This window comes from Augochlora pura, chromosome 10 (genome assembly GCF_028453695.1).
Source record: "Augochlora pura isolate Apur16 chromosome 10, APUR_v2.2.1, whole genome shotgun sequence".
Taxonomy (NCBI): Eukaryota; Metazoa; Arthropoda; class Insecta; order Hymenoptera; family Halictidae; genus Augochlora; species Augochlora pura.
Genome location: NC_135781.1, coordinates 3,722,467 through 3,749,017, shown reverse-complemented (window position 1 = coordinate 3,749,017; position 26,551 = coordinate 3,722,467). Strand labels below are relative to the sequence as shown.

The 26,551-nt window shown below is 47.1% G+C and overlaps 3 protein-coding genes across 16 annotated transcripts in view; 1 reads left to right on the top strand and 2 right to left on the bottom strand.

Annotated features, from left to right (window-relative positions):
- Positions 1-533: 533 nt before the first annotated feature.
- Positions 534-3,655, bottom strand: LOC144476344 (maspardin). Its single transcript, XM_078193129.1, has 8 exons — positions 3,407-3,655; positions 3,026-3,196; positions 2,316-2,450; positions 2,134-2,239; positions 1,909-2,029; positions 1,647-1,755; positions 1,173-1,421; positions 534-1,104 (listed from the first exon to the last, which is right to left on the bottom strand). Exons 2-8 carry the CDS (start codon positions 3,122-3,124, stop codon positions 1,045-1,047), a joined length of 879 nt encoding a protein of 292 aa, XP_078049255.1. The 5' UTR covers positions 3,125-3,196; positions 3,407-3,655; the 3' UTR covers positions 534-1,044.
- A 768-nt stretch (positions 3,656-4,423) lies between these two features.
- Positions 4,424-7,079, top strand: LOC144475940 (uncharacterized). 2 transcript variants are annotated; one of them, XM_078192396.1, is made up of 6 exons: positions 4,424-5,283; positions 5,362-5,778; positions 5,859-6,060; positions 6,138-6,368; positions 6,432-6,641; positions 6,716-7,079. In XM_078192396.1, the coding sequence occupies exons 1-6, from the start codon at positions 5,116-5,118 to the stop codon at positions 7,033-7,035; spliced, it is 1,548 nt and encodes a 515-aa protein (XP_078048522.1). In that variant the 5' UTR covers positions 4,424-5,115; the 3' UTR covers positions 7,036-7,079. The 2 variants fall into 2 exon arrangements, with proteins under 2 accessions (XP_078048522.1, XP_078048523.1); XM_078192397.1 differs by having other exon boundaries at positions 4,427-5,064.
- Bent (projectin protein bent) overlaps positions 6,387-26,551 on the bottom strand; it is a 91,283-nt gene continuing 71,118 nt past the window's right edge. For all 13 annotated transcript variants that reach the window (XM_078192392.1, XM_078192381.1, XM_078192382.1 and 10 more), the window contains 34 exons: positions 25,705-26,163; positions 25,463-25,585; positions 24,489-25,376; positions 23,986-24,288; positions 23,024-23,905; positions 22,342-22,923; positions 21,849-22,151; positions 21,377-21,761; positions 20,981-21,186; positions 20,434-20,894; positions 19,610-20,144; positions 19,330-19,524; positions 18,666-19,149; positions 18,343-18,595; positions 17,814-18,264; positions 17,316-17,600; positions 17,096-17,235; positions 16,772-17,035; positions 16,011-16,627; positions 13,522-15,846; positions 13,252-13,385; positions 12,961-13,168; positions 12,500-12,652; positions 12,213-12,439; positions 11,831-12,121; positions 11,372-11,743; positions 11,202-11,258; positions 9,707-9,879; positions 9,452-9,551; positions 9,071-9,370; positions 8,676-8,993; positions 8,484-8,597; positions 7,957-8,194; positions 6,387-7,825 (listed from right to left, as the gene is read on the bottom strand). In XM_078192392.1, the coding sequence (XP_078048518.1) occupies positions 7,992-8,194; positions 8,484-8,597; positions 8,676-8,993; positions 9,071-9,370; positions 9,452-9,551; positions 9,707-9,879; positions 11,202-11,258; positions 11,372-11,743; positions 11,831-12,121; positions 12,213-12,439; positions 12,500-12,652; positions 12,961-13,168; positions 13,252-13,385; positions 13,522-15,846; positions 16,011-16,627; positions 16,772-17,035; positions 17,096-17,235; positions 17,316-17,600; positions 17,814-18,264; positions 18,343-18,595; positions 18,666-19,149; positions 19,330-19,524; positions 19,610-20,144; positions 20,434-20,894; positions 20,981-21,186; positions 21,377-21,761; positions 21,849-22,151; positions 22,342-22,923; positions 23,024-23,905; positions 23,986-24,288; positions 24,489-25,376; positions 25,463-25,585; positions 25,705-26,163 (12,791 nt within the window). In that variant the 3' untranslated portion in view covers positions 6,387-7,825; positions 7,957-7,991. The remainder of the gene's footprint in view (positions 7,826-7,956; positions 8,195-8,483; positions 8,598-8,675; positions 8,994-9,070; positions 9,371-9,451; positions 9,552-9,706; positions 9,880-11,201; positions 11,259-11,371; positions 11,744-11,830; positions 12,122-12,212; positions 12,440-12,499; positions 12,653-12,960; positions 13,169-13,251; positions 13,386-13,521; positions 15,847-16,010; positions 16,628-16,771; positions 17,036-17,095; positions 17,236-17,315; positions 17,601-17,813; positions 18,265-18,342; positions 18,596-18,665; positions 19,150-19,329; positions 19,525-19,609; positions 20,145-20,433; positions 20,895-20,980; positions 21,187-21,376; positions 21,762-21,848; positions 22,152-22,341; positions 22,924-23,023; positions 23,906-23,985; positions 24,289-24,488; positions 25,377-25,462; positions 25,586-25,704; positions 26,164-26,551) is intronic.

Here is a 26,551-nt window from a genome sequence, read left to right as displayed (position 1 = left end):
AAGGATTAAAATAAATAAGTTCAATCGTTTGAATGTTTGGAAATTTTATGCTAATAGTCGGAAGCGGAAGAGAACCTTCGTTAGATAGTGCGTATTTGCACGGGGTAGGCCGCAAATGCAGAAATCAGCTTTAGCCGCGAGCAGAGGTGTCTGCGGTCCGGTGCACAGCTGTGATTAATACGCGTGTAGCGTGTCCGTGTGTAGAAGGTAAGGTATCCCCTAGGTGGACAGGAAAGAGTCTGAAACCCGAGACCGCGAGAGAGAAATGCGAATAGCGTACAGAGAGAAATCGATACCGAGCAAGTTCTTGTACGGTCTCTCAGTTAGGCGGTTCTTGCGAACTGTAGACGTCCTCACGAGTTCGTTCACCGGCACAGCCACGGGCGCAGCCAGTATTTCATCAACTCGACGTATTCGGTTCAGTCCGATCGGGATTATAATTGCGAATCGTTGTTCAAGTATTAATCGTGAAAAATTCGTTGAACCGTAAAGCTGGATGTCGAACTTAATCTACGAATGAACAGGGATTATTTCTTACAAATGTTTATTTCGAATCGGTATATACAAGTCGGTTTAAGAAACAAATGTACCATTACATTAATCGAATACGTACTAGATGCCGCCATGTTATTCGCATACGCGGTTTATAATTGAATTGCACGGACGTGCGTCCGACCCTAATTTTCTACCTCGAATGAACACATTCGTCCGAGACTACTACGGTGGTCACCAACGTTCGGATTCACCGAGGTTTCGGATTGATCTTTCTTTGAAAGCGCCATCGATAAACGTTCCCTTAAAAAATATGACCGTACGAGATTTTTTTAACGTTGCGGTAAAAATGGAGCGCGTGTCTCGCGAGGTTAATTTCTTTAAACATGGAATACTTCGGGTAAGTATCATACGGACGACGGTGGTTATATTTCTGGAACTGTTTTGGGTTTGCTACCGCAATCATTGTCTAACATCGACAGTCGACAACCAAACAAAAGTCAGGTTCGTCTTGCGGGGAAGGAGAAACTCTTGCTCCACGGAGTTTCTCTGCTATATTTTCTTTCTTTCGGAGGCGGCATATTCCGTGCCATCAAACTGTCTCAGATGAATCTGTGAATTTATAATGTTTCGATTACGTGATCGATGCATGAGGATTATAATTGATTAGTCGGACTCACCTGTAAATGCAAATTGACTTCTGCCGAGCGACTCAAATACGGAAAATTCCCACCACTCTTTAGGTGCGCCAGTTTTGCGTTCGGATAACACTTATACACTTCTTCTCTCACGGAGTTCGATAATGCGTACTCGTCGAAAACGTCTATGATCGTGATAGGAAGGTTGCATACCTTTTGCGGTTGCACGTAGCAGTTTGTGCAATTCATCGTCAACCGAGATGCCAACTCGGACTGCGTCAAGCTCTCCAACTGAATATAAAGAAGTGTTGTCAAGATCAACGGAAACAAAAGCAAAATACACTGCGGATTTGCATAGTAATTTTTTTGGTATATCAACCCTCTATGACACCATGTAATTTTGAATCGTTCAAGTCTCGTTTCATTGAATATATAATAAAATGTCAGATAGATTGGGTTATAGTGGGTTGATAGACTACAATACAGAACACCTCGCTGTCTAACAATAAAAAGTACCCTTTCGACCATGAAGTCTATAGCCTCCACCATTTCACCGTCGACCCTATCGGTCACGAAGTTCCCCAACAGCATTTTTTTCAACACCAATGAGGGCAAGATCCAGAACCTACGATTCAGATCGATTATGCGTACCACAGAGCGAAGCATTCGGGCAGATAACGTATCACGTTCTGTTATTCATTCACTTATCGCGAATCCGGTGACGAAACAACGAATTCTCCGATCTCTAATTACATAGGAAACCGACATGTATACTTACACCGCTGCGGAATCGTTGTAATTGAACACCGTTGTGTCCGTAAATGTATTACAAAGTACCAACGAGGCTACTCTAGGACAGTGAGCATTAAACTCGGTAAACTTCTGTGCAAGGAAACCACCTGTAACAAAAAATCCGCATTTTTGAATCACGCAATAATTTCTTAATCTTTTAAAATGTGGAGTCTAGTCCTCAAAATATAGTGATTTATCGAAAAGTTCTGACCTAACGAAGCGCCGAACAGGTGCACCTTGTCCAATTCCATGTAGTCTAAAAGCTTTCTAAAACCATCACACCATTCCTTCACGTTCCAGTAAACCGGTGGCTCTGCCTAAAATTAAATTTTCACACATGAACATCGACGTCTTTCTAAAATAAAATACATTCAAACCATTTAAATCGCTTGCCGATATAATACGATATCCTCTGGCCGCCAAGCCCAATATTTGTTTAAAAAATACATCCGCAGTTCCGCTGACCGGTGGAAGACAAACTAATGGACATTTTATTGTTTTCGGGCTGGAGTCGTACACCTTCCATCCCTGGAAACAAATAATTCAATAATCATATTACCAAGAGCGCATTGACTTCCTTTCAAATCGTGTGCCGGATGATATCGATCGCGTTGTTCCTGTTCCGGGTCATGAACCGGAACGCGGGAGAGTACGAAACACGATTTAATAAAAGCGCATTATACTCTTTAACTAATGCTTTTCTCTCTTCGGCTCGTTTTTTTCGTTATCAATCTTTGCATTGAACCGACACGACAGGCACGCGTAATTCAAAACGCCTGTGGCATTTTGCTACAGATTAATCTCGGCCTCGACAAAGAGATTTACTTGCACTTGATCGCAATTCCAATCAATTATTTCCCCTCCAGTTAGTTCGACGCTGTGTTTATTATGATACCCGATCTCTTAAATATTTTATCTTTTCAAATATTTGAATTGCGTTCGATAAATACGTCATCGATAGTATTGATGTTATTAACGGTGGCGATTAATGATCGCTGCGAGTTTCGACTCTCGACGAGCAATCCCGCCGAGCCGATCGGCGATCTTTCGAATTCAGAAAGGATCAACGGGCGAAATTGATTTAAATCGCAAAGCTGTGTTACCTTGGTGCCATCGGAATCAACAATGATTTTCCTCAGTGGAACGGAGCTGCGGAAATTCAGATATTCCTGCGATCGGGACAGATCGTTCGTATACGACATTTTTTGCTTCTGCTGACTGTTGATCGCGCTGCTTATCGTCGCTGAACTACCGCGATTCAGTGTTACCGATATCTGGAATCGCAGACAACAGTGGAGAGAAAGAGAGAGAGAGAGAACAATGGAGGTCACAGATAACGAGACAGTCCGAAATCAAGATTGTCATAGGTAATTGTGCGAAGTAAACATAGTGACCATAGCTTATGCGCTCGATGAACCAGTTCTTTGTTCGAAAATTGGCTTAATGGCGAATCAGTTGTCTGATCAGTATGAAAATATAGCTACCTCTCAAGACCAGGTTATACTTTGGACGATGTTGTCTGTACTGATGCGCGGGACGATCATCTCTGCTGCTTTCAGGATGTTTTCTTCGATAAACAACCGAGTCCGACTCAAAAGGTCACATCACGTTAACAACACTGCTCCGTGTGAAAGAATACCGACACAGTGTCAAGTAGTTTACACCCCCTTTCGAACATCCTCATCGTTGTCAGCCATCTTTTCATCTCTTTCCCGCGTACGAGCTACTTAGTCGCGTCGTGCTCGACGATGATACTGCGCCTGCGCAGATGTTCCACAAACTTAGGGGGTCCATGACGAATCATGATGACAACACACTCACGATGGTAACACCGTTTTGCTGTTGTACCGTTGTTGGTAAAAAAATAATCTTATATACTGACCACAGGTACAACGTTCAAATTACTGTTAGCTAAATTTGGTTACTCGCCTAAAATACATGTATACAATGCAAAACTAAAAGAAAAAAAAACTAAAAAGAATCTGCGCATCGATATCGTGTAGGGAAACCAAACGGCAACGTGAAATACGATTAGTTGTCATAAAAGTTAATGAATCTTTAAAGAACATTAGAATTTGTTTTTATAAACGATATTGACACAGTAAATTCTCCTGAACGATTCCGCGGCCGTAGTTTAATTTTTTATGCCCTTTTTTGGTAAAATTAATGTTTTTAGGTGAATTTGCTTTGTGCAAATAAGAGCGACTGTGGCGCCTGCTGTGGAGAAAAAGTAAAGCTCAGTTCGATTTTCGTACAGCGCCAATTAGGGTAGTGACAAAACGCTCAAACTGTTAACCAAATTACCGCAGTAGATAGTAGATTTTGGCTAATAGTTTGAGCGTTTTGCCGCTACATCAATTGGCGCTGTATGGACATCGACAGAAGCTTCACCTTTTTTCATTAAAGGCGCTGTAATCGCCCATATATGCACAAAAGAGGATCACCTAAAAATAATAATTATATTAAAATGAAGGCATAAAAAGCGAAACCTAGAGGACAGAACTCTTCAGGTTTACAACAATATTTTCATATCGTTCCTTAACTACTCACAACCAGATTCCGCCTTTTAGGTACTTTTAACAAATTCGTCCCATCTTTCCGTCTGAGAGTTTAATAGTCCAGCCTATCCTAGAGTTTGTCATCTATCTATTTTGACATTCATCGGAGTATTTCAATTATTTGAAATTTGGGAATATGTCAAGGTTTTGTCACGGTGAAAAACTACCAAAGAATTGTGGCGAAGCGGGTCACAATTATAATACGTATTAAAAATTGTAATATTAATTATGCCCTGCTAATTAATAAAGATTCACTATTACATGTTCACTGAAAGAAATATAATAACTAATGTATTCTACTCTTGCACATCTTTAAGTGACAGCTTGTTACGGTAGCGAGGGTTGGTATAGAAATTTTCTTTGCACTAATTGGCTGACGATTCGCTGGAGAAACAGAATCCACTGTGGATTGGATGCGCAGTAAAATGGCGGGAATGTGCGCGCCGGTTTAGGGAGTAAAAAATCCGTGCAGGAATAGTTCCCATAACTGTAATACCCGTCTCTGCATCAAAGTAGTGCCATATTGATGAAAGATAAAGGGATTAATATAGAGATGCCATTTGACAATATATCAGGTAGCACGTGTATGTGTCATTTGTTTTGAATTTTGATAATATCGAGAGAAATAAATCAGAATGGAGGAAAACTTAATGTTGATTCTCGACGATGATCGCATCGAAGTGAACAAAGAGAAACTTGCGACTAAAAGTCGTTATTTTGCTTCTCTTCTTTCGGGTAATTTTAATGATTCCCACAGCAAGGAGCACACAATAAATTACGATATCTCCCTGTCCACTTTGCAGGTTGTCTCACTGTTCTCGAGTTAATAAAATAAGCATGTCTTGTTCTTATGTCGTAAAGATAATTTTTTATAATTTTAGAATTTCGTCGAATGGATTCATAACGATGATGAATGTGTAGATTTTCACTGCCATTCCATAAAGCATTCCATGGCAAAGTTTATGGGCAAATATTATAAGGATTTATTACATTTGTTGCAACTAAGTGTACTATTTATGGTTGATGAATTGATAGACGATATTATAGATATTATAGTTTTATTCTGGTTGAAACCAGAGAATGTAATTGATATTTGGTTGTTAACAAAAGAGTTGAATGTAAAAGTATTACGAGACATCTGTCTGTCTGTATGTTTAGAACGTTTCGAAGAACTACCTTTGTGTTCTCTTGTTCTTCTGTCTCAAGATGATATGACTAGTTTATTGTATAATGTTAACATAATAGCATCAACCGAATATCTGCAATATATCAGAAGAGAATGGTTGCATCGTCATATGGTAATTAGCATTCTACTAAAATCTTGTTGCTGTAGCGTACTTTGAACTCATAATAGATATTCTTTGAATATTCCAAATAGCCATACTCAAATATTCCAAATGTGGAAGAGGAGAGAAAACCTAGGTTCATTCAAGCCACAGTTGTATACAAAACATCAAAATGTGTTAACATAGATGCATGTTTATACACTTGGAACGGTACTAATTTTTCTAAATTTCTGGATTTAAAAAACAAACTAATTTTAGACAGATGGATGACTGGAATGCAAGTAACTGGTAGAGGTACAAATCTTTTTATTCAATATTTCAGTTATACCTTTGCGTAACAAAGACAGTGATTGCTGAAAATATTTTCTTAGGTTTCAGTATATACACTGTGGGTGGAGAGATGGGTATAGGTACTGGAAGATTTAATAACTACGTTTTGAGATATTGTCTACTATCCAAGAAGTGGTATTATCATGCAAAATTGCCGGTGCCAAGAAGGCACATGGTTGTTGCATTTTTGAACAATCAATTGGTAATTGTAGGTGGAGTAGGCAAACACAGATTGAAGTTATTTACGGTGGATATTTTAGACATTCATAGAGGTGAAGAATAGTCAAATAGAATTTTCAAAGATCCAAAGTCACTTTAATCATATAATCTTCCAGGCACGTGGAGCAAAGGAAAAGAAATTCCGGAGAGTTTCATAGAGGTTCCTTATCACTGCGTTATGGATGACAAATTGTTTATAATAAAGTCGGCGCTCTACATATACTGTCCGAAAGAAGACTGTTGGACGACTATTTTAATACACCAAAGACCCGGTCTACTTAAAAACGGCGCTTGTCTCGCTTACAATTCAATGATGTTTATTGATGGTAATGATTATCGAGGAAAAGAATTGAAATTTGCATAACTTCATGAATTACTGAGATTTTATATTTTTGTTAAGGTGAACATATGGGTGAAACTATTCTATCGAAAATTGACGTCGTGAAAGACGCAGACTGCGGGAAAGAAGATTGTTTGGAACAGAATTCGAACCACCATACAATAACGGATACAGAAATCCTATACGAGAATAACTGTTACCAATTTAGATACGGTCAGGTAGTTGATACCGGATTGGTGATAGTTAGCAATCGCTGCAACGAAAATTATCGGTATCTGCGTGTGTATACAGACTTGAGACCAGACTTGGAATTCGCAATAGTTTCACAAGTAGAGTGTTTCAATTTCATAGATCCTGATACTTTGTACAAGACAGTGTAATTCTATTGTTTAGTATTTGCATATAAAATGAAGTTTTCTAAAAATTTCTGTGTTATTCGTACACCTTGAAAGGGAATGGGAAGACACGATCAAGATATAAGTATATTTGAATCATATTTTATTTATCGTAAATTTTGTAACGGAAGCAGTCTTCAAACAAGTATAACACGACAGTGCGTATGATTACATGGAATAAGAACGTACATATTTCAACAGTACTAATTGCATCGTGCTTGACAATCTCGGCAAGACAAGATGTAATGTTTTGCTGGATGTCGAGGATGCTGGCTGGCTATCCTGCCGAGATTCATCGCAACGATTCATTGTTTCAAATCCGTTACTGTCGTTATGCCTTATCATTGTGTACTTAAAATATGCTAATTCGTGTATGCAGCAAAGCTCGTAATTAACGTATAGTTTGCGCGTGCTATCCGTGTACTTGCTCGATTATCATTCAGATTCTTCTTCATTCTTCTCCAACTTTCGTCGTGCAACGCGACACTTGTTGTGTTCCATTTGTTGCGAGTATGATAAGCACACAAAAAGAAAATACAGCGTTCCATGAAAATTTACATATAGAATAATGTGAGTGTGTATGTGTGTCTGCGTGTGTGTAGGTGTGTTTGTGGTTTCCCTTTTGCGGATATAATGGTTCTCTAATTTTTCTTTTATACACGAACCTTATAAATACCACCTATCTGGAGCGACAGCTCGCAAGTCGCAAATTTTTACAGTCCGTTTATACATGTTTTTCTCTGATCGTTATTCTCTCGTTTAAACATTGTAGAAGCTGAAAACAGATGGATTAGAATCACGTGTAGATGCGGGTATGCACATACATAAGATGATATCAGCATAGAAATCGGTATAGAAAAGATAGATCGGATCAGTCGATCGAAACTGATTAGTAGTTACCCAAACCTTGTCAGTATTTAGCGATCCTCAATGTGTTGAAATCACTGTTCGCTGGCGCTGGTCACGTTCAATGCGAACGCCGCGTTCGTTTCGCCCTTCTTGCCGATTGCGCGGGCCATGTATTGGCCTACGTCGCTGGCCGTACACGATTTGATACGCAATTCGAACGATTTGTCGCCGTCCGAACTGAAGAGGTACCTGCTACTAGATTCTGGGATCGCTTTTCCGTCTTTCAACCACGTTACTGCGCAACAGAAATTCAAAACGACCGTGAATCACAAATACACGTTGATTACCGATCTACGATCGACTGCCGATCTCCATTCACTCGTCTATAATATGCAGATGAGTATGAATATGAATGTACAAATTTTTCCATAGAGATCGGCAGTCTGATTATTACCAGAAAAAAAAATCGGTATGCATATAGAGTACCTCATTGGAATCGTTCCACTGTTTTGTAGACATTTCAGAGGTTCGATTTGAATGAGGCATATCACTAAAATTTTATCAAGGCACTGTAGAATACTGACCTTTCAAAGGCGCGGTTTCAGTCTTGCATGTGAACGTAACCGATTCGCCTTCGCTCACCGTTGCAGATTGCGGGAATGTCGTGAAGACTGGGCTCTTCGGTTCCTCGTTTGGAACTGCGGCGAAAGAAGAGTTTCGAGATTAGTATGAGCTCGGACGATCGGGAATGTATACATCGAGAAGAATCCACGTACCAAGTACGTTTAATGTGCACGACGAGAAACTCTCCCCTGCGTCGTTAAACGCCTCGCAGGTGTAGGTACCGGAGTCCTCGGGGAAGATCTCGGCAATGTTCAGCTTGTAGATGTTCGCCTCGTTGCTGTACTGGAAGTCTTTGCCCGGCTTGATCTCCTTGTTGTTGTGGAGCCACACCACGTCGAACTTCTTCGCGCCGATTATTCGACAGCTAAGGAGCACGGTTTCTCCGTCCTTCACGAACATGCTGGTCAGGTGGTCCACGATCTGCGGGGGCTTGTCGTCGGTCTTCTTCTTCGCGGCCGCGTTCGCGTTCGCTGGACGAAAGATCATTTATTACATATGACCTGCCACGGACCGATCTGTACGAAGATAGAACCCATGGGATATTCACCTTTCACGGTCAACTTGCAGGAGGTGTTCGCGGTGCCCATACTGTTGGTCGCTTGGCAAACGTACTCGCCCTCGTCTTCAGGGAAGACTTCGTTGATCACGAGGGTGGCCACACCGGCTCTGTACTTCAGGTCCATGATACCGGACGAGCTGAGCGTCTTGCCGTTCTTGCTCCAGGTGATCTGTGGCTCCGGGTCGCCGTCGACCTTCGCGGTCAGCTCGAGCTGTTCCCCGTCGTTGATGGTCAGATCGCTCAGCTTTTTCGTGAACGATGGCGCTCTCATCGAGTCATCCGGTGGATCTACGAAAGCGTCAACGAACAGAATCGTCGATTATCACGTTCTACGGTTTTATCGATCGAAATAACAACGCGTTCTCTTACAGATCAATTCTTTCGTGCTAGTCCTGGAACGGGATGGGCTGCCCGTGCCGTCCATGCCGTACTTCTTAACGCTTCGTCTATCCGAGCTGGATTCTGTGGCCTACAGCGAAAAATAATATGATTCCATTCCCTGTTCCCTTAATTCGTAAACGTTTCGTCAAGTTTTCGAGGTACAAGGCTGTGCCAAATTATTCCGGGAAAATTTCCGGGAACCGTTCGACATAGACATACCCTTGTATCGTTCAGAGTAATTACTTTGTAGGAAGAGGAAGATGTGGAATTCTGCTTATTGGTCGAACTACTGTAATTCGAACTGCTCGAGTAACCCTGCTGGGTGGTGGAACTGTAGCCGCTGTATCCGCCGGACTTGTGGATCGTTATGATCGGTGGTGGCGCCGGTTTGATCGGTTGCTCGATAAATCTTCGATCTATGAAAGAAGCGGCATTATTTTCGTATAGTCGACTCGAGTCATTTCCAGACTCCAAAACATGCTTGAGCCATTGCACGTCGCGGTGTATAAAATTTCTGTTCCTCTCATTGCTATGGAACAAGGTCATAAATCAGGGTAGCATACAAGGGGTTCAGAGTTTCCTGAAGTTTTCGCATATTTCGCATATCTGTCTGTTACATTCTCAAGCGTCGACTGCACAGGGTAAGCATGGGATACTAGTCTTCAATTTATCATTGTCTGTTTTATCGGTAGGCAATGTATTGCAATTTTTGTTCGCAGCAAGCATCGGGGTATCAAGACACGGTGACAAGCAACAAATTCGGAAATCTGCAGCGTATGGATGGCAAAATAGGTTCGCGAGGTTTATTCTTTTCTTTGATTTCTACTATTCTATAAAGGTCGTTTTCAGGGGAAAGCATGAACAAATATTTTTTTCAAGCATATATTAAGGCGTGCGGGGCTGGGAGCACGGGGGTGGTAGAAATAGCGTTATATTTAAATCGAAATTTCTCTCTTATGATATTATCACATGTTCGTATAACAATGAAGCTTTATTTCATGCCTGGACGAGGGCATCGTCCCGTCTTTAATGCGACTACGAATGTTATTTCGCCGGAGTGAAACGGGAATATCCAGGGCGGAAGGTTGGCGTGCCAGTTCATTTCGCGCGGTTTTCGGAAACTTTAACGTTTGGTATCCTGCGGATTGGTTGGGCCGGGGGCAAAACCCGAATGGGGCGGGGGCACACTGCTCATTTTCCAAGGTACACCGGGTCTGCAATATTCGAAACAAGATGAGTGATCATGCGCCGCATGGTTGGGTACTCGACGTGAAATGGCTCGCTCGTTTTCTAGTTCGCTCGTCCATGGGGAAACTCCAACTAAGCGACTACTCGACATGCGCCTAATCTGGACAGGGGCACAGAGTTATTGGCAAAAGAACGAACCGCTGCGGAAATTAGTTGGTCCTTGGAATGAACGAAACGCACAAGAGGAGATTGCGGATCGCGATTCTGCAAACTGTTCTCTGCAATTTACAGTGTGACGTTCCAGCGATCACGATAGGCTAACCCTCGCCGTACCACGTACGGACTCAGAGGTCATAGATTGACCGTTCGATAACAGTTGATGTCGTCTATCGTAGTAATAATAAGTAATAATAGCAATAATTGTAGTAATAAAAATAATAATAATGATAATAACAACAAAATTTTTGTTCAAATTGCTGAGACGTCGCACCGTGTAACGATCAAAAAATCATGAGGGATTGCATAGCAGGAGAGAGGGGTAGAACTCTACCTCCGGAATGTAGGAGGTCGTGGGCTAATTTAACTTGCTCCTCAGTTTCTCCAGTGCCTACAAATAAATGTTGTATGAGTTTCGTGATGATCACGCGGAGTATGTATATACTCGCTACTTCCACAGCTCGGAACTATTCTGCATTCGATAGATGTCATATACTCAAGTACCTTCGACGATGACAACGCAGGTGGTCTCGTCCTTTCCGTGTTTGTTGGTCGCAACGCAGCGGTACTTTCCGCTGTCCTCGGGCTTGCAGTCGATGATCTCCATCGTGACGACACCGTCCGCGTGCGTCATCGCGTAATGGTGCTTCGAAAGCTCGTCTCTGTCCTTGTACCACTTCACGGTCGGTGGTGGGTTGCCGCTCAAGCAGCAGAGCAGCTTGCAGGTTTGCCTGACCTGGATGACACGTGGTCGAAGCAAGAAGGTGAAGCTCGGTGCCGATTCGATCGTCTCCAACCAGACGTTGTAGCCGAGTGGTTCTCTTCTTCGCACCGGGTGAAGTTCGGGCCTGTACTTCGGAATCTCCCTAGGCAGCGCTGAGGACAAAAGCGGTAACCGTTCAAAACCGGTCCTCGAATATGCGTACGAAAATACGGAAGCTGACACGGGGAGAGAAAACTTACGTTGCACGTTCAGGAAAACGACTTCTTCTCTGTAACCGTAATGATTCTCTGCTCTGATCACGTATTCTCCTCTGTCCTCGAGCTTCACTCTGTTGATGATGAAGGTGTAGTCCTCGCCGTGGTAGCGTTTCATGAACTTGACCGACTGCCGTAGTTCTTGGTTGTTGTGGAACCATGTGAGAGTCGGGTCGGCGATCGCGATCACGCGGCAAGTGAACTTGACGCTCTGGCCTTCGTACGCGAACGCGCTCGTTGGTTTGATGACGAACCTCGGCGCAGCTTGTCGTCGGTCTGTAAATAATTTCCACGGATATTAGCAGGCTCTGACGTATCCTTCCGCGAAGGTTAGTCGTTAATTATCGTTTAATGTCTTGTCCTTTACCGAAGCAAGAATCGTAAATCTTGTATTTCTCGACCAGAAGCTTCCTCAGGGAAGAGTACTCCGCCAGACGACCAATCGGGAGCACGTATTTGTCCCAGTTCTCGTATTTGGCTCGCAGCCTGTCCCTGAACTTCATGTATCGGCTACTCGAAATGGCTTTAGTTCTATCACTGTGATCGCCGGTCAACCATGCATGCAGCAGGCATTCGTGGGCAGTCATACGTTTCCTGAAAATCGATGCAACGTTAGGAACATCGTTCAATCTTGTCTCGAGTTGAATAACGTACTCCTTGTTCTTGACGAGCAGTCGTCTGATGAAGTCTTTGCCCTCTTCCGAAACGTCGCGGAATGCTTCTTCGTCGAAGTCCCAATCGCAAGCCTTAACGTTCTTCAGGGTCTCGATATCGTTGTCTCCCGCGAACGGTGAGAGGCCGCTCAATCTGCAATCACGTTTGATTAGCTTCGCTGATAATCTATGAGATTAACAGTCAGGGGTCTTCCTGGTTTGATGTCCTCATAAAGCATATTTTAGTAGATTATAAATAATACAGTGACACTTTTACTAAATGATTTTAACTTTTCTACTACTTTAAATTCCAACTGTTCGTTTTTGTCATAAATGTATAAAATCTGCAATTTAGCAATCATTTTCTTTGCAGTCACAGCAGTGATAACGAGAGATTCGATTTGACAATACACCAAGCTAGGAAGAGACCTCGCAAAGTCGCTCAAGAGAAGGCGAGCTTACAGAACGTATGCCAAAACACCGCAGGCCCACATGTCCGTATAGAAGCCGACCGGTTCGCGCTCGACGATCTCAGGAGCAGCGAACTCGGCTGTGCCTGTGCTGATCTTGACCACTTCGTTGGGATCGAGTTTCGTGGCCAGACCAAAGTCGATCAGTTTCACGTTCGTACTGTTGCGCATCTGGCACATGATGTTCTCGGGCTTGATGTCTGAGGAGAAAATTAACACAACGATTACACAGTGTAATTCGCAAGCTTGTTGCGCCGTGCGTCAGGCAGAAATAACTTCTTACCCAAATGTATGATGTTCTTCTCGTGCATGTGTTTAACACCCTCGCAGATCTGCCTCATGTAGTTGATCACTTCAGCCTCGGACATGGTGTATCCCTCCGCCGTGATCCTCTCGAAGAGTTCACCGCCGGACAAGCTGATTAAACAGAAGGTCGAGATTACGGATAAAGCGAGCATTCGAGGTGCAGAGAATGTTGTCGAGAAATATATTGAATAAATAAATAGATAAAATTATCAAACATTCGCAAGCGAGGTTCGATCTAGGTACTCACAACTCGAATATCAGGACCATTTCGTCGTCGTCCTCGAAGGCGTCGTGGAGGTTGATCAATTTCGGATGGTGGAGCTGGTTCATGATGTCGATCTCTTTCCTGATCAGCTCCTTCTCCATCGCGTGCGACACGGGTATGAATTTGGCGGCGAATATGTTGCCGGTGGCTCTCTCGCGGCAGCGATGCACCACGCCGAACGCGCCGGTGCCAATCTCCTCGAGGATGTCGTATCTGTCGTAGACGGAGAAGTGCTTGACTTCAACCGGCTGGGGCACATACTTGCTGTAGATGTCGAAGACGAATTGATCGTAGTCGGACGGTTTCTCGTCGCTTCGTCCGCGGATCTTCTTGCCAGCCGCGTCCACCTTGTATTCCTTCTGCTTGAACTCCCTCTTGACGATACCCTTGGTCGTGATCAGTGGAGTGACCTCGCTGGGGTCGGACCTGCCATAGATGTTCTCCGCGCACACCCTGAAGTCGTATTGGTGGCCAGCGCTGAGTCCTGTCACCGCCATCGAGCAGAACCTGGTGTTGCCTACGCGAATCCAACTGGTCATCGGATGCTCTCGTTTCTCGACGAGGTAGTTTGTGATGTTGCTGCCGCCGTCCCAGACTGGAGGTTTCCAGCTGAGCGCTAGCGAGTCGTGGCCGACGTTGTCTATCTGTGGGAACCGCGGTGGATCCGGTCGGTCGCTGATCTGGATCTTGATGATCGCTGTGTCTTGTCCCAGGTCGTTCTCCGCGGTGATGCGGTAGGGTCCGGAGTCGATTCGGCTTCCGTCTATGATCGTGAGCACAGCGTGCCTCTCCTTGACGTCGACGGTGTAGTGTCCGCCGGATTCGATCGTCTCGCCTTCTCTTACCCAGCTGATCTTTGGTTTCGGGTAGCCGGTGAATGGTATCTTGATCACCACGTTCACACCCTTGTCGAAGAACGCGGTGTCTCTGAACCTCGGTGGCACGTTCAGCTTCGGCGGCGTTTTGATGAACAGCTCGCCCTTCGTCGACTTGACACCGCACTTGTTCACCGCGCGGCAGAAGTACTCGTCTGCGTCCTCGCCGAACACGTCTTGGATTACAAGATTGTGCACGTCGCCCTCGGAGTAGATTTGGTAACGAGATCCGCTGACGAGCTCGCGAGCGCCCTTGAACCAGGTGATCGTGGGCCTCGGGGTGCCGATAATCTTGCATGTGAAGGTAGCGTTGTGGTTCTGCACGCAGTTCACTTTGTGCAGCGGTTGGATGATCTCGGGTGCCTTGGCTGCCTGCGGGTCGGTGATCTTCACCGACGTCGAAGCCTTCGACTCGGGGCCGAGGCCAGCCGCGTTCTGCGCGAACACGCGGAACTCGTACTGCCTGCCCTCGATCAGGTTCGAGATGTTGATCTGCGTAGGCAAGCAGATGGCCACGTTCACGCGCACCCAAGTCTGACTGCCCACCTCGCGTTTGTCGATCCAGTAACCTTGGATCTTCGATCCGCCGTCGGTCTCCGGCCTCTCCCACGAGAGGTTTACGAAGTCGCCACCGACCTCGGTCACCTTCGGTGTTCCCGGTGGTCCTGGAGGATCGAACGGCGCCTTGGCCTTGATGGGATTCGAGCCCTCCAACGGCGGTCCCATTCCATTGTCGTTCACCGCCATCACACGGAACATGTACTCCTGGCCCTCTGTTAGTCCTTGTACCATGAACGAGCAGTCCTTGCAGAACGATGAAACGATGATCCAGTGTGTATGGCTGACGTCGCGACGCTCCACTACGTAATGGGTCACGCGAAGACCACCGTCCACCTTTGGTGGATGCCAATACAGCGTGCAAGTGTGTTTGTTGATGTCTGTGATGTCGAGAGGTCCTGTTGGAGGTCCTGGCAGTCCAGTGATGAACACGTTGAACGATCCACTGACACTGCCGCTGTCGTTCGAAATTGACAGGTCGTAGACGCCTGCGTCGTCTTTCTCGATGTCCTTGATGAAGATGATGAGATACTCGTCGAATACGGTGTACTTGACGTGCGACGTCTCGACCACTTTGCGGTTGTCCTTTTTCAGGGTGATGTCCATCGGCTGGTCGCCGCTGTAGTAGATCTTGATCTTCGTGTTGTCGCCCTCGGCAAGGTACAGGTCGTCCGGCATGCGCTCGATACGAGGCGGTGTGCCGATCTTCAATCGACACGTGGTCGTCGCGATGCCTAGCGGATTCGCCACTTGGCAGCTGAAGTCGCCGGCGTCCGCGTCCATCACGTCCGATATCACCAACCTGTAGATGCCGTCGAACGCCTCCGCCCGGAAGCGACCGCCTAGCGTGATCTCCCTGCCGTTTCTCAGCCACCTGGAAAACAGTGATATTAGAGACTGTGTAACAGATGCGTCTAAATTGTTAAGTCACTTTGAGAGTTCGTGCCGCGAATATATTTAAAAAAGATATTTAAAAAAAATTGGGAACGGTAAATGGCACGAACTCATGAGACGACCTAATATAAAATAAATAGCAACCTGGCGGTGGGCAAAGGCTTTCCAGTAGCCTCGCATTCGAACACCAGGGTCTTTCCAAGTGGTATGTTCTGGGTGACAGGCAACGTTCTGACGAACTCCGGCTTCTCGCCGCCCTCGACCTCGCAGATCTTGACGGGCGTGGTACAGGAGCTTGGCTGGGATCTGCCTGCAGCGTTCACCGCGAAGATGCGGAATTCGTAGTCGCCGCGCTCGATCAGATGCATCACGGTGTAATCGGTATCGGTGACATTGTACTCGTTGCATTTGGCCCAAAGAGCGCTGCCGACTTCTCGTTTCTCGATGACGTAGCCGGTGATGCGGCTGCCGCCGTCCGATACAGGAGCCTCCCACTTCAAGTCCACATAGTTCTTGCCAACCTTGACCACTTGCGGTGTACCCGGTGGCGACGGCACGTTGAACTTGCTCTTCAGCCTGAACGGCGCGGACGGTGGGCTCGGTCTGCTGAATCCTGCGGCGTTCTTCGCGCGGATTCGGAACTCGTACTCGTGTCCGCTCAGCAGATTGTAGCAGATGTAAGTGGTGTCTTTGACGAGGTAGTCGTTTGCCACGCGCCATGTGGTATCGTCCGCGACATCGCGGAATTCGATCTTGTAACCCTGGAGAAGAAGCGAATACCGTGATACTCGTTGAAACTCGACTTGGTATTTACTTATTTATTTATTGAATATATAGGGAAGTTGTCCATTAGTTATATAAATAAAAAATAAAAATAGTAGTTATACTGGACGTGTTCAACGCACCTGTACTCGAGAACCGCCGTCCGAAATCGGTCGAGTCCAGACGACGGTCGCGTTCGATGTGTCCCAATCGATGACACGAGGCTGTCCAGGTGCATCTGGCACCGTGAATGGGAACTTAGCGGTGATGGGCTCATCCGCCTGGAGCGCGTCCGAAACTCCATACTGGTTCTCGGCGCGTATGCGGAAGTTGTACTGGCGGTTCGGTTCCAGACCGATCACGTCGTAGTGCGTGTTCCTCACGAAGCTGCTCAGCTTCACCCAGTACTGAAATCACGTCATCCGGTCAGCACCGTTAACATTCGCAAAGTCGAAAGGGAAACTTACGCCAGCTGGATCGAACTTCTCGACGACGTAGTTCGTAACAGGCGAGCCACCGTCGTCGAACGGAGGTTTCCAGGACAGCGCGCAGGTTTCCGGCGTGATGTCCGAAATATCCAATGGCGCTTGAGGCGGAGATGGTTTGTCTGCGAAAAAAATTATGTGAAATCGACTGTGATTTTTATGGAATTTTGGCAGGTGGCGTGCTTTTTTAAGAAACACTCACCGACAACGAGGACCTTGCAAGAAGCAGAGTCCGTGCCGACTGTGTTCGTCAGATAGATGGTATAGTTTCCTGTGTCGGATCGTTTGGCCTTCTTGTTGATGAACTGCGAGGCGACGTCTGTGGTGTCGAACTTGATTCTGTCTCCGGTGAGAACCTCTTCGCCGTTGATCGACCAGCTTGGTCTCGGCTTCGGGTTCGCCGTGTATGGAACCGTGATTGTGAATGGTTCTCCAGCGATCACTGTCATGTCGCGGATGCTGAGATCGGACGTGATCCTCGGTGGGACTGCAAATCATTAGTCGGAATGTTAACATAGATTCTGTCGAACTCTTGGTCGAAGGGTATACAAGGTGTCCCAAAATTATTTTACTACAGGAAAATAAACAAAGTCGCGAATTGCATTAAGGCAAAAATTACTTCAAATAATTCGAGGAATCACCTAATTTTCCGTAAGTGACATAATTTCAGAACACCCTGTGCAATTTCTTTAACACCTACATGGTGGCGCGCTGGCTCTGATCACTTCGGAGTTCGAGCTGTACGGTCCACGACCGGCAGCATTTTCTGCTGCCACGCGGAACTCGTAGTCGTGGTTCTCGATCAGCCCGGTCACCCTGTAGGTGGTCTCGTGAACGAGAGACGGCGTGGCCTTTGTCCACTTGTCCTCGCTCAACAATCGCTTCTCTATCACGTATCCAAGGATTGGAGATCCTCCGTCGTGACGAGGCTTGGTCCAGGTGATCGTAATGCTGTCCTCCGAAGTCTCGACGCCTCTCGGCGCTCCAGGTGCGCCAGGTGGATCGAACGGATGTCTGGCCTTGATCGGGTCCATCGTGGTCACTGGATCTGAGGTGCCGTACTGATTCTCCGCCATCACGCGGAACTCGTAGGTGCTTCCGACCGTCAGATTCCTGACTCGGACGAACGGTGTTGTGATGTAGCTGCTCACCTATTGATTGTAATCGTGGAAAAGCGATAAGTAAACTAGTATTACGATCATGAGACACTAAATGTAACTCTAACGAACCTTTGACCACGTGCCCTTCGGCTCGCGTTTCTCGAGGACATAGTTGGTGATGTCTGCGCCACCGTTGTCTTTCGGCGGGTTCCAGAATAAGGTTAGAGCGTCTCCTCCGAATTCGTCGGCATGGAGGTTCTCCGGTGGATTTGGTCTGTCGAGGACTTTGACGTTCAAGGTGGCTGTGTCGAAGCCGGAAGAATTGCGCAGTTGGAGTCTGTATACTCCTCCATCGGATCGCTTCGAGTTCTTCACCACCAAACTGCAAACAAGAAATTAATTAAACCACGAACATCATCGCGTCTTTCTTACCCCAATGATCTTCTAATTACCTGGCGTAATCGTCGGCAAGCTGTTGGTGCACGCGATGGTCGCTCTCGTCTTTGACGACATCGTTGGCGTACCATGTGGCAGTGGGTTTCGGGAAGCCAATATAAGGCACGTGAATGGAGAAGTCTTCGCCGGCGCGGACGGTGATGTCGCGAACGCCTCCCAGGTCCATGACTGGCTTGTTTGGCTGTTCCTCGATGACTATAGGGTTGCTTGCCTTGCTCGGGTCGCTGTTGCCGACATCGTTCACGGCAATCACTCTGAAGAGGTACTCCTCGCCCTCCTTCAGCTTGGGCACCGTGTAGACGTTCGTCGGTATCAGGGCTCCGTTTACCTCGTCCCATTCGTCCTGTCCTCTCTGCTTGATCTGGACAATGTATCCTCTGATCTTGGAGCCGCCGTCGCTGCGTGGAGGACGCCAGCTCAGAGTCACCGAGTCCTTGGTGATTCTGTCGGGCTTCGGTGCATCGGGAGGATCCGGACGCACTGGTAAAGAATATTTTAGGTTACTCTATTTCTTTTATCGACGAGACATAAATTGTCTTACTAGTATGAGGATCAAGACCCTTTAAGAACAAGAACGCGATTAGAAGTTGGGAAAGCAGAAGGGTTTTATAACTATACGAAGAAGTCGATCGACCATGTACACTAGTTTCTAACACTTACAACGTTGGTGTCCAGCGGTGATCGGCTCGGTAGGCTTGCTGGGTTTGCCAGCACCGGCTTCGTTCACCGCGATAACCCTGAATTCGTACTTGGATCCCTCGTGGAGATCCTGTACCGTGAACGTGGTGTTCGGAGTAGGATAGTTGTTGACCTTCAGCCATTCTCCACCACGCTCGCGCCTCTCCACATAGTAACCTAACGAATTACAGACGGTTAAAACATGAAACGATCTCCTTGAAGGAAAATATCGTATGACGACGAGCGAAAAACAGTTCCACACCTGTGATAGGTTTGCCACCGGTGTTGAGCGGTGGGTTCCAGAAGAGGCTGCAGCTGTTCGGAGTGTATCCGAGGATCTCCGGCTGGCTGGGCGCGTCTGGAGGATCGTACGGGCTCTTCGCGACCACTGGTTTGCCTTCCAGCGGCTCCGACACGCCGTACATGTTCTCGGCTCGGACCCTGAAGATATACTTCTTGCCCTCGGTGAGTCCCTTGGCAGTGTAGCTGGTCCTTGGACAGTATCCAGGCGTCTGTCTCCAATTGTCGACGCCGTAGTCCGACACCTCCACAATGTAGTTTGTGATGTCGGAACCGCCGTCGTCCAAAGGCTTGTTCCACGATAGCGATACGGACTCCTGAGTGGTGCCAGTGTACTGCAGTGGGCCTTGAGGTGGTCCCGGTCTGTCGACAACGATCACCTCGATCTCTGCAGAGTCCCTGCCATACTCGTTCGTCGCCGAAACACAGTAGAGACCGCCGTCGTCTCGGACCGATTTCTCGATCGACAGACTGGTGCGGTCGCTCTTCGTCTCGGTCTGAAAATGGAGGTTTACCATGTACAAATCTAGGCGAATTTAACTAAATAATAACAAAATTATAAAACACTTTAATCGTATGGATAAATAAATTAGATCGAGTCAGAATAAATAACTTCCACTTTTTACAAGAATTTTCATTCTTCCCTTCTTTTATTTATTTTTTACCCTTATTTATTTCTAGTGAAACCAAAAGATCGTTTATTCCGGTAACTCATAGTGGGTCATCGGAAGTTACTTATGACTCGACCTAATATGTTTAGGCTTGGATTTGGACCGTCGCTCGTACCGAGATTCGCAGAGTTTCCAGAACCGGCCTGGCGTTCCTGGTCCATTCGATCGTGGGCGTTGGAGCTCCAGACAGTGGAATGTTCACGTTGATCGGTTCTCCGGCTCGGACCTTGATCTTGCGTCCGATCAGGGCGTCGAGGTTCAACTTCGGTTTCTCCTTCATCGGCTTAGCAATAAACACCGATGAGGTGTCGCTAGGTTTACCGGATCCGGCAGCGTTGATCGCGGTCACGCGGTACTCATATGCGTGGCCCTCGGTCACATGATCGTCGTAGAATTCTGTGTTCTTCACAGGCTCCTTGTTCATCTTCAGCCAGCGACCGGTTGCTCTGTCGCGGCGCTCGACGTCGTAGCCGATGATCTTCGACCCGCCGTTGCTGATTGGTGTGGCCCATCTGATCTTGATGTGATCTTTGTCGGCATCGACCAGTTCTGGTTTACCGGGCTGTCCAGGTGCGACTGTACAAAAATTGATCATTTAGAAACAAAGATCTTTTCACTCGTGGTTTACAGAATTTAGAACTTTAGAGAACATAGTGCATTACCGAATTGATTCTTGGCGACGATGGAGTGATCCGTGGTCAGTGGATCAGAACGTCCCTGAAGGTTCTCAGCAGACACTCTAAATTCGTAAGTAGTGCCTTCGAGCAATCTTGGGACGGTGGCGTGGTTGAACTTCGGATTAACATGTGTCACCGCTGGTACCCAACCGCCACCGTGGGTCAGATCGCGTTTTTCGATCACGTACCCGCTGGAAAAAGTAATATTTTATTACTACTACTTATTAATACTACTTATACTAACGCGCTCTCAAATATTTAAGAAAGAGACGGAATGGAGAGCAGAATATATTGAGTTAAGTGAGAGTAATAAAGACTGAAGTCTATTTCTATGTCAGAGGGCGGAAGTAAAGACTCATTAATTTTTTAATTTATACTAACGTAATCTCGCTGCCACCGTTGTCCTTCGGTGGTTTCCAGGACAGCGTAACCGACTGGCTCGTGATTTCCTCATACTCGAGAGGTGCTTCAGGCGGACCTGGTCTGTCGAGAACGATCACTTGGAAGCTACCCTCGTCTATACCACTGCTGTTCTTCAGCAACAAGTGATACAGTCCGGAGTCGGATCTCTTGGCGTTCACCGTGTGAACAATGGTGTGGTAGCCGATGGAAGTGACGGTGGTCCTGTCTGTAGTTTGTAAATCTTTGGAGCCGACCGTCCAAACGACTTCCGGCGTTGGCTCGCCGACAAAGTCGATGTCGACATGGAAGATCAGTCCGGCCTTGACGCGGATGTCTTGCAGAGGTGTCTTGATCTTCGGGGCAACTGAAATATTTCAAAGAATGTTTCTCATTAGCGGATGTTTCTATGTATAGAATTAGGTATTATTGTTCATCTTAGTAGAACACCCACGATGACGCGGTTTGGCAGTGATAAGATCGCTAGGCTCGGATGGCTCTGACTGTCCGGCAGCGTTCGTCGCGATCACACGGAATTCGTATTCTTGTCCTTCCGTTAGATCGGGTACGGTGGTGTTGGTCTGATTCGGAGGTACGTGAACAGCATTCACCCAGTATGGTGAACCCTTCTCCTTCTTCTGAATAATGTATCCAGTCAACGGTGAACCACCGTCATTAGTAGGCGCTGGCCATTGCAGATCGACGTGGTCTTTGTCCCAGTCCGTAATCAGTGGCCTTCCAGGAGCGTCCGGTTCATCTAAAAATATCAAACGTTCTTAGAGATCTAAACGCGAGTGGCAGTCTACATCGGGAGCTGGAAGTTGTCAACTGAGAGGTCATAGATAACAAGTGGGAATTTTTATAGTTAGCACTAAAATTAGTGTAATAATTGCTATCTTTTCAGCTTCCAATAGATATAGTTATAACTATCAACTTTATCAACTAACCAAACTCGTTCTTAGCAACGATGCTTCTCGGTGCCTCGAGTGGATCGGACTCGCCGATGGTGTTGACCGCTTTCACGCGGAACAGATACTCCTTGCGATGCGTCAGTCTAGCGACTTCGTGGCTCAGAACCATGCTCATTCCAGCATCGGACCAGGTACCACGAGACAAGTCCATTTTCTCGATGATGTAGTGCAAGATAGGACTGCCTCCGTCGTCCAGAGGATGACCCCAAGCTAGATGGCAACCTTCCTTGGTGATGTTGCTGATATCGAGCGGTTTCTGCGGTGGCGATGGCCTGTCGAGGACCGTAACCCTTGCATTGGCGCTGCACTTTCCGTGATCGTTGACGAGAGTCAACGCGTAACGACCGGTGTCTGAGCGAACGGAGAATGGAATCTCGAATGTGGTCTCCGTGTTGGTAGTGTACATCTCGTGGCGGGAGTCTGCCATGATCACGGAACCGTCCAGGGTCCAGGTGGCCATGGGCTTCGGAGAGGCTTGAATGGGTATGATGTAGCTGATCTTTTGTCCAGCTCGGACGACCAGGTCGCTTAGAGCGTGCGGGTCGAACGATGGGGCGACTGTTGTGAAAAATGTTACAGTTAGCTGCTGTAGTCTTTCCATTATCGAAACTATGTCTCAACCTAATTTAATATTTCACGAATCGATCGTTATACTTACGGAAGCGTGGTTTAGCAACGATAGGCGAGGAGGCGTCGGAAGGCTCGCTAAGGCCAGCCTTGTTGACGGCGATCACCCTGAACTCGTACTCTGTTCCTTCAACCAGATCGGGAACTCTGCCGCTGTTCTTGCTGCCATCGAGCTCCACGGCCTTCTCCCAGGATCCGAATCGCGGCTTCTTTTCGATGATGTACCCTGTGATGGGCGATCCGCCGTCCTTCTTAGGCACTGGCCATTCCAAGTCGACATGGTCTTTGTCCCAGTCGGTGGCAACAGGCGCGCCAGGTCTGTCGGGTCTGTCGTAAGGGTCCTTGGCAGTGATGGTGTCCATGCCTGTGAGCGGCATGGATTCTCCTTGCTTGTTCACGGCTCGAACTCGGAACTGGTAGTCGTGTCCTTCGATCAGGTGGTCGACGTGAGCAGAAGTGGTGTTCGCTTCTGCCACTGGCACCCATCGCATGTTCTCCGTGTCCATCTTCTCGACCTGGTAGTATTGGATCTCCGAGCCGCCGTCGTCTTTCGGCGGTCGCCATTTCAGGTTGCATCCGTTCTTGGTCACGTTATCGATCTTTAGAGGACCTTCCGGCGGGGCTGGCACGTCCAAGACGTTTACGGTCAGCGTGGCAGCGTCCCTACCGTTCACGTTCTTCGCTTCTAGCGTGTACACACCGGAGTCGGACCGTCTGGCCTCGATTACTCGGACTTTGGTGTTGTAGTCTTCGTTTATGACCTTGATGCGGTCGTCGCCGATCACCGGTGTGCCCTTTAGCGTCCACGTCTTCGTTGGAGGCGGCTCGCCGATAACTGGGACGTCGAAGTCGTAGAAGCCACCTGCTTTCACCTTCACGTCCAACATGTACTTCCTGTCGATTCTCGGAGGAACTGCAAAAGAATTAGTCCATGTGATAAATTCAGATGCATGGATTTCAGAGGAATAGACAGAGGAAGATGACGCTACTTACGGTTCTTGGGACGGGCCAAATGCGATTTGGAGGCGTCCGACGGTTCGCCAGGTCCAGCTTTGTTGACCGCCCTCACGCGGAACTCGTAGTGAGTACCCTCAATCAGATCGTTCACCTTTCCGCGATTCACATCGCCTTCTACTTCGGCGCATTTCTCCCAAGTAGGGCTGTACTTATCGCGTTTCTCTATGATGTAGCCGGTGATAGGAGAACCACCGTCTTCGTGTGGGCGGTCCCATTGCAGCTCCACGAAGTCCGAGTCGTAATCGCTGACTGTAGGCACTCCGGGTTTGCCTGGCTCGTCTGCAAGCAAACAACAATCATGAGTATCTTGATGAAACTATCGCAGCCGAAACTGTCGAATTGGAATACACGTGTACACGTATATTAAAAATTGTACGGATCTAAACACGTGTATATTAAGTCTACGAATACACGTCCACAGTTGTTTAGCTCAAAGTACAATGCTTTCGATAGCGACGCAGTTGAAATGCACCACTCACCGAATGGATTCTTCGCCTCGATGGTCTGCATGCAAGCCAGCGGTTCTGACTTTCCATGCTTGTTAACTGCCCGGACTCTGAACTTGTACTTGTGCCCAGGTGTGAGTCCTTCGACTTGAAGGGATGTCTCGGGTCCGTCGGTTTCTCCGGCAGGTACCCATCGGCCGGTAGCTTCGTCCATCTTCTCGACGACGTATTTCTCCACCGGTTGTCCGCCATCATCCTCCGGGGGTTTCCAATTCAGTTTGCATCCTTCCGCGTGAACGTCGGATGCTCTGAGCGGTCCTTGAGGCGGGCTCGGCCTGTCCAGGACCGTCACTTTCACGACAGCTTCGTCTTCGCCGCTTCTGTTCTCGGCGGTGATTATGTATTTGCCAGAATCCTCTCTAACGGCCATGCGGACACTCAAGCTCGTATTGTAGTCCTGGTGTTTAACCTTGATGCGATCGGTCGGCCTGACTTCCCGGCCGTTCAACTTCCACCTGGTGGTTGGCGGTGGTTCGCCGGTCACTTTGACGTCAAAGCTGAAGTTCTGACCTGCCTTGATCTTAACCTCGATCAGATTCGTGCGATCGATCTTCGGCGCCAGATTTCGCGGTTTCGCAATGATCGTTGGCGTTGGATCGGATGGCTCGCCAGGGCCGGCTTTGTTCACAGCGCGCACGCGGAACTCGTACGGCTGGCCTTCGATCAGGTCGGGAACAGTGGCGGAGGTCTCATCCGCCGGCACTTCCACAGCCTTCTCCCATTCGCCGTATTTATCTTTCTTCTCGATGATGTAGCCGGTTATGGGCGATCCACCGTCGTTGGTAGGCGGTGTCCAGGCAAGGTCTACGTGATCCTTGTCCCAGTCGGTTGCTCGGAGATCGCCTGGCTTGCCCGGCTCGTCTGAAGGTTCCAAACACAACGCATTAACACTGACACTTTCTACCTCGTTTCTCTGATATTTAAAAAATCGTAATCGACAGACTTACCGAACGGATTCTTGGCCAAAATGGCTTGCTCTGCCTCCAGAGGCTTGGACTCTCCCTCGGCGTTCACTGCACTGACACGGAACAAGTATTCTTTGCCCGGTGTCAAACCAGTCACCTCCAGATCTAAAGACATACCATTAAATTAATTTCATTCTATCACTTACACTCCAGAACTTTTGAACCTCCCGCGGAGTACTTTAAGATTCTTGAAAGTTTTGATTTTTTGTGGGAGAGATTCTTACTTGGTTCGGTAGATCTGCCGCAAGGTACCCAGCATCCAGTCTCCGGGTCCATTTTATCCACCTGGTAGTACTCGATCGGAGTACCACCGTCGTCCTTTGGCCTCTTCCATTTGAGCTTGCAGCCCTCCTTGTGGACGTCCGAGATCTGAAGTGGTCCTTCCGGCGGCATCGGCTTGTCTGTGACAGTAACCTGTACCGTGACCGAATCTCTGCCGGAGGTGTTGTGAGCTGTGACAGTGTAATCGCCGCTGTCGTCGCGTGACACCGGTCGGATACTGAACTTGGTGCTGTACTCCGAGTTGTCAATTTGAACCTTTCTGTCGGAGTGCAACGGGATCGCTCCGTATCGCCACTCGATGTGTGGTGGCGGTTCTCCGATCACGTTCGCGTCGAACCTCAATAGAGAGCCGGCGGACAGAGTGACATCCCTTAGATTGCGTCGATCGATCTTAGGTGCCACTGAAACAATGAGAATTTATAGGTGAGCTTGATGGACCGATAGGTGCCAATGTTGATTATTTATAAAACGCTCGGTACGCTATTGTCGGAACCACCAGCTCGCTAATTATTCCTAATGTATTCGTGTCAGGGATAATGAACAGGATGAAATGAAAAATTTGGATCCGCGCCACGGGCGACGAGAATGAAACTCTTTGTTTATTGATATATACGCTCGCGTTAGAAACTATGTTAACACCTTTTTCAAGCGGTGGCACTTTTTTAAAATTGATCCCAATCATTTGGATTTTTTTGATATTTTAGATCTACTAGTTTTCTAGAAAATTAGTTGTGCTGACATCTCAATAATATTCAACTCATTTGGACTAATTTTAAAAAAATTATTCAA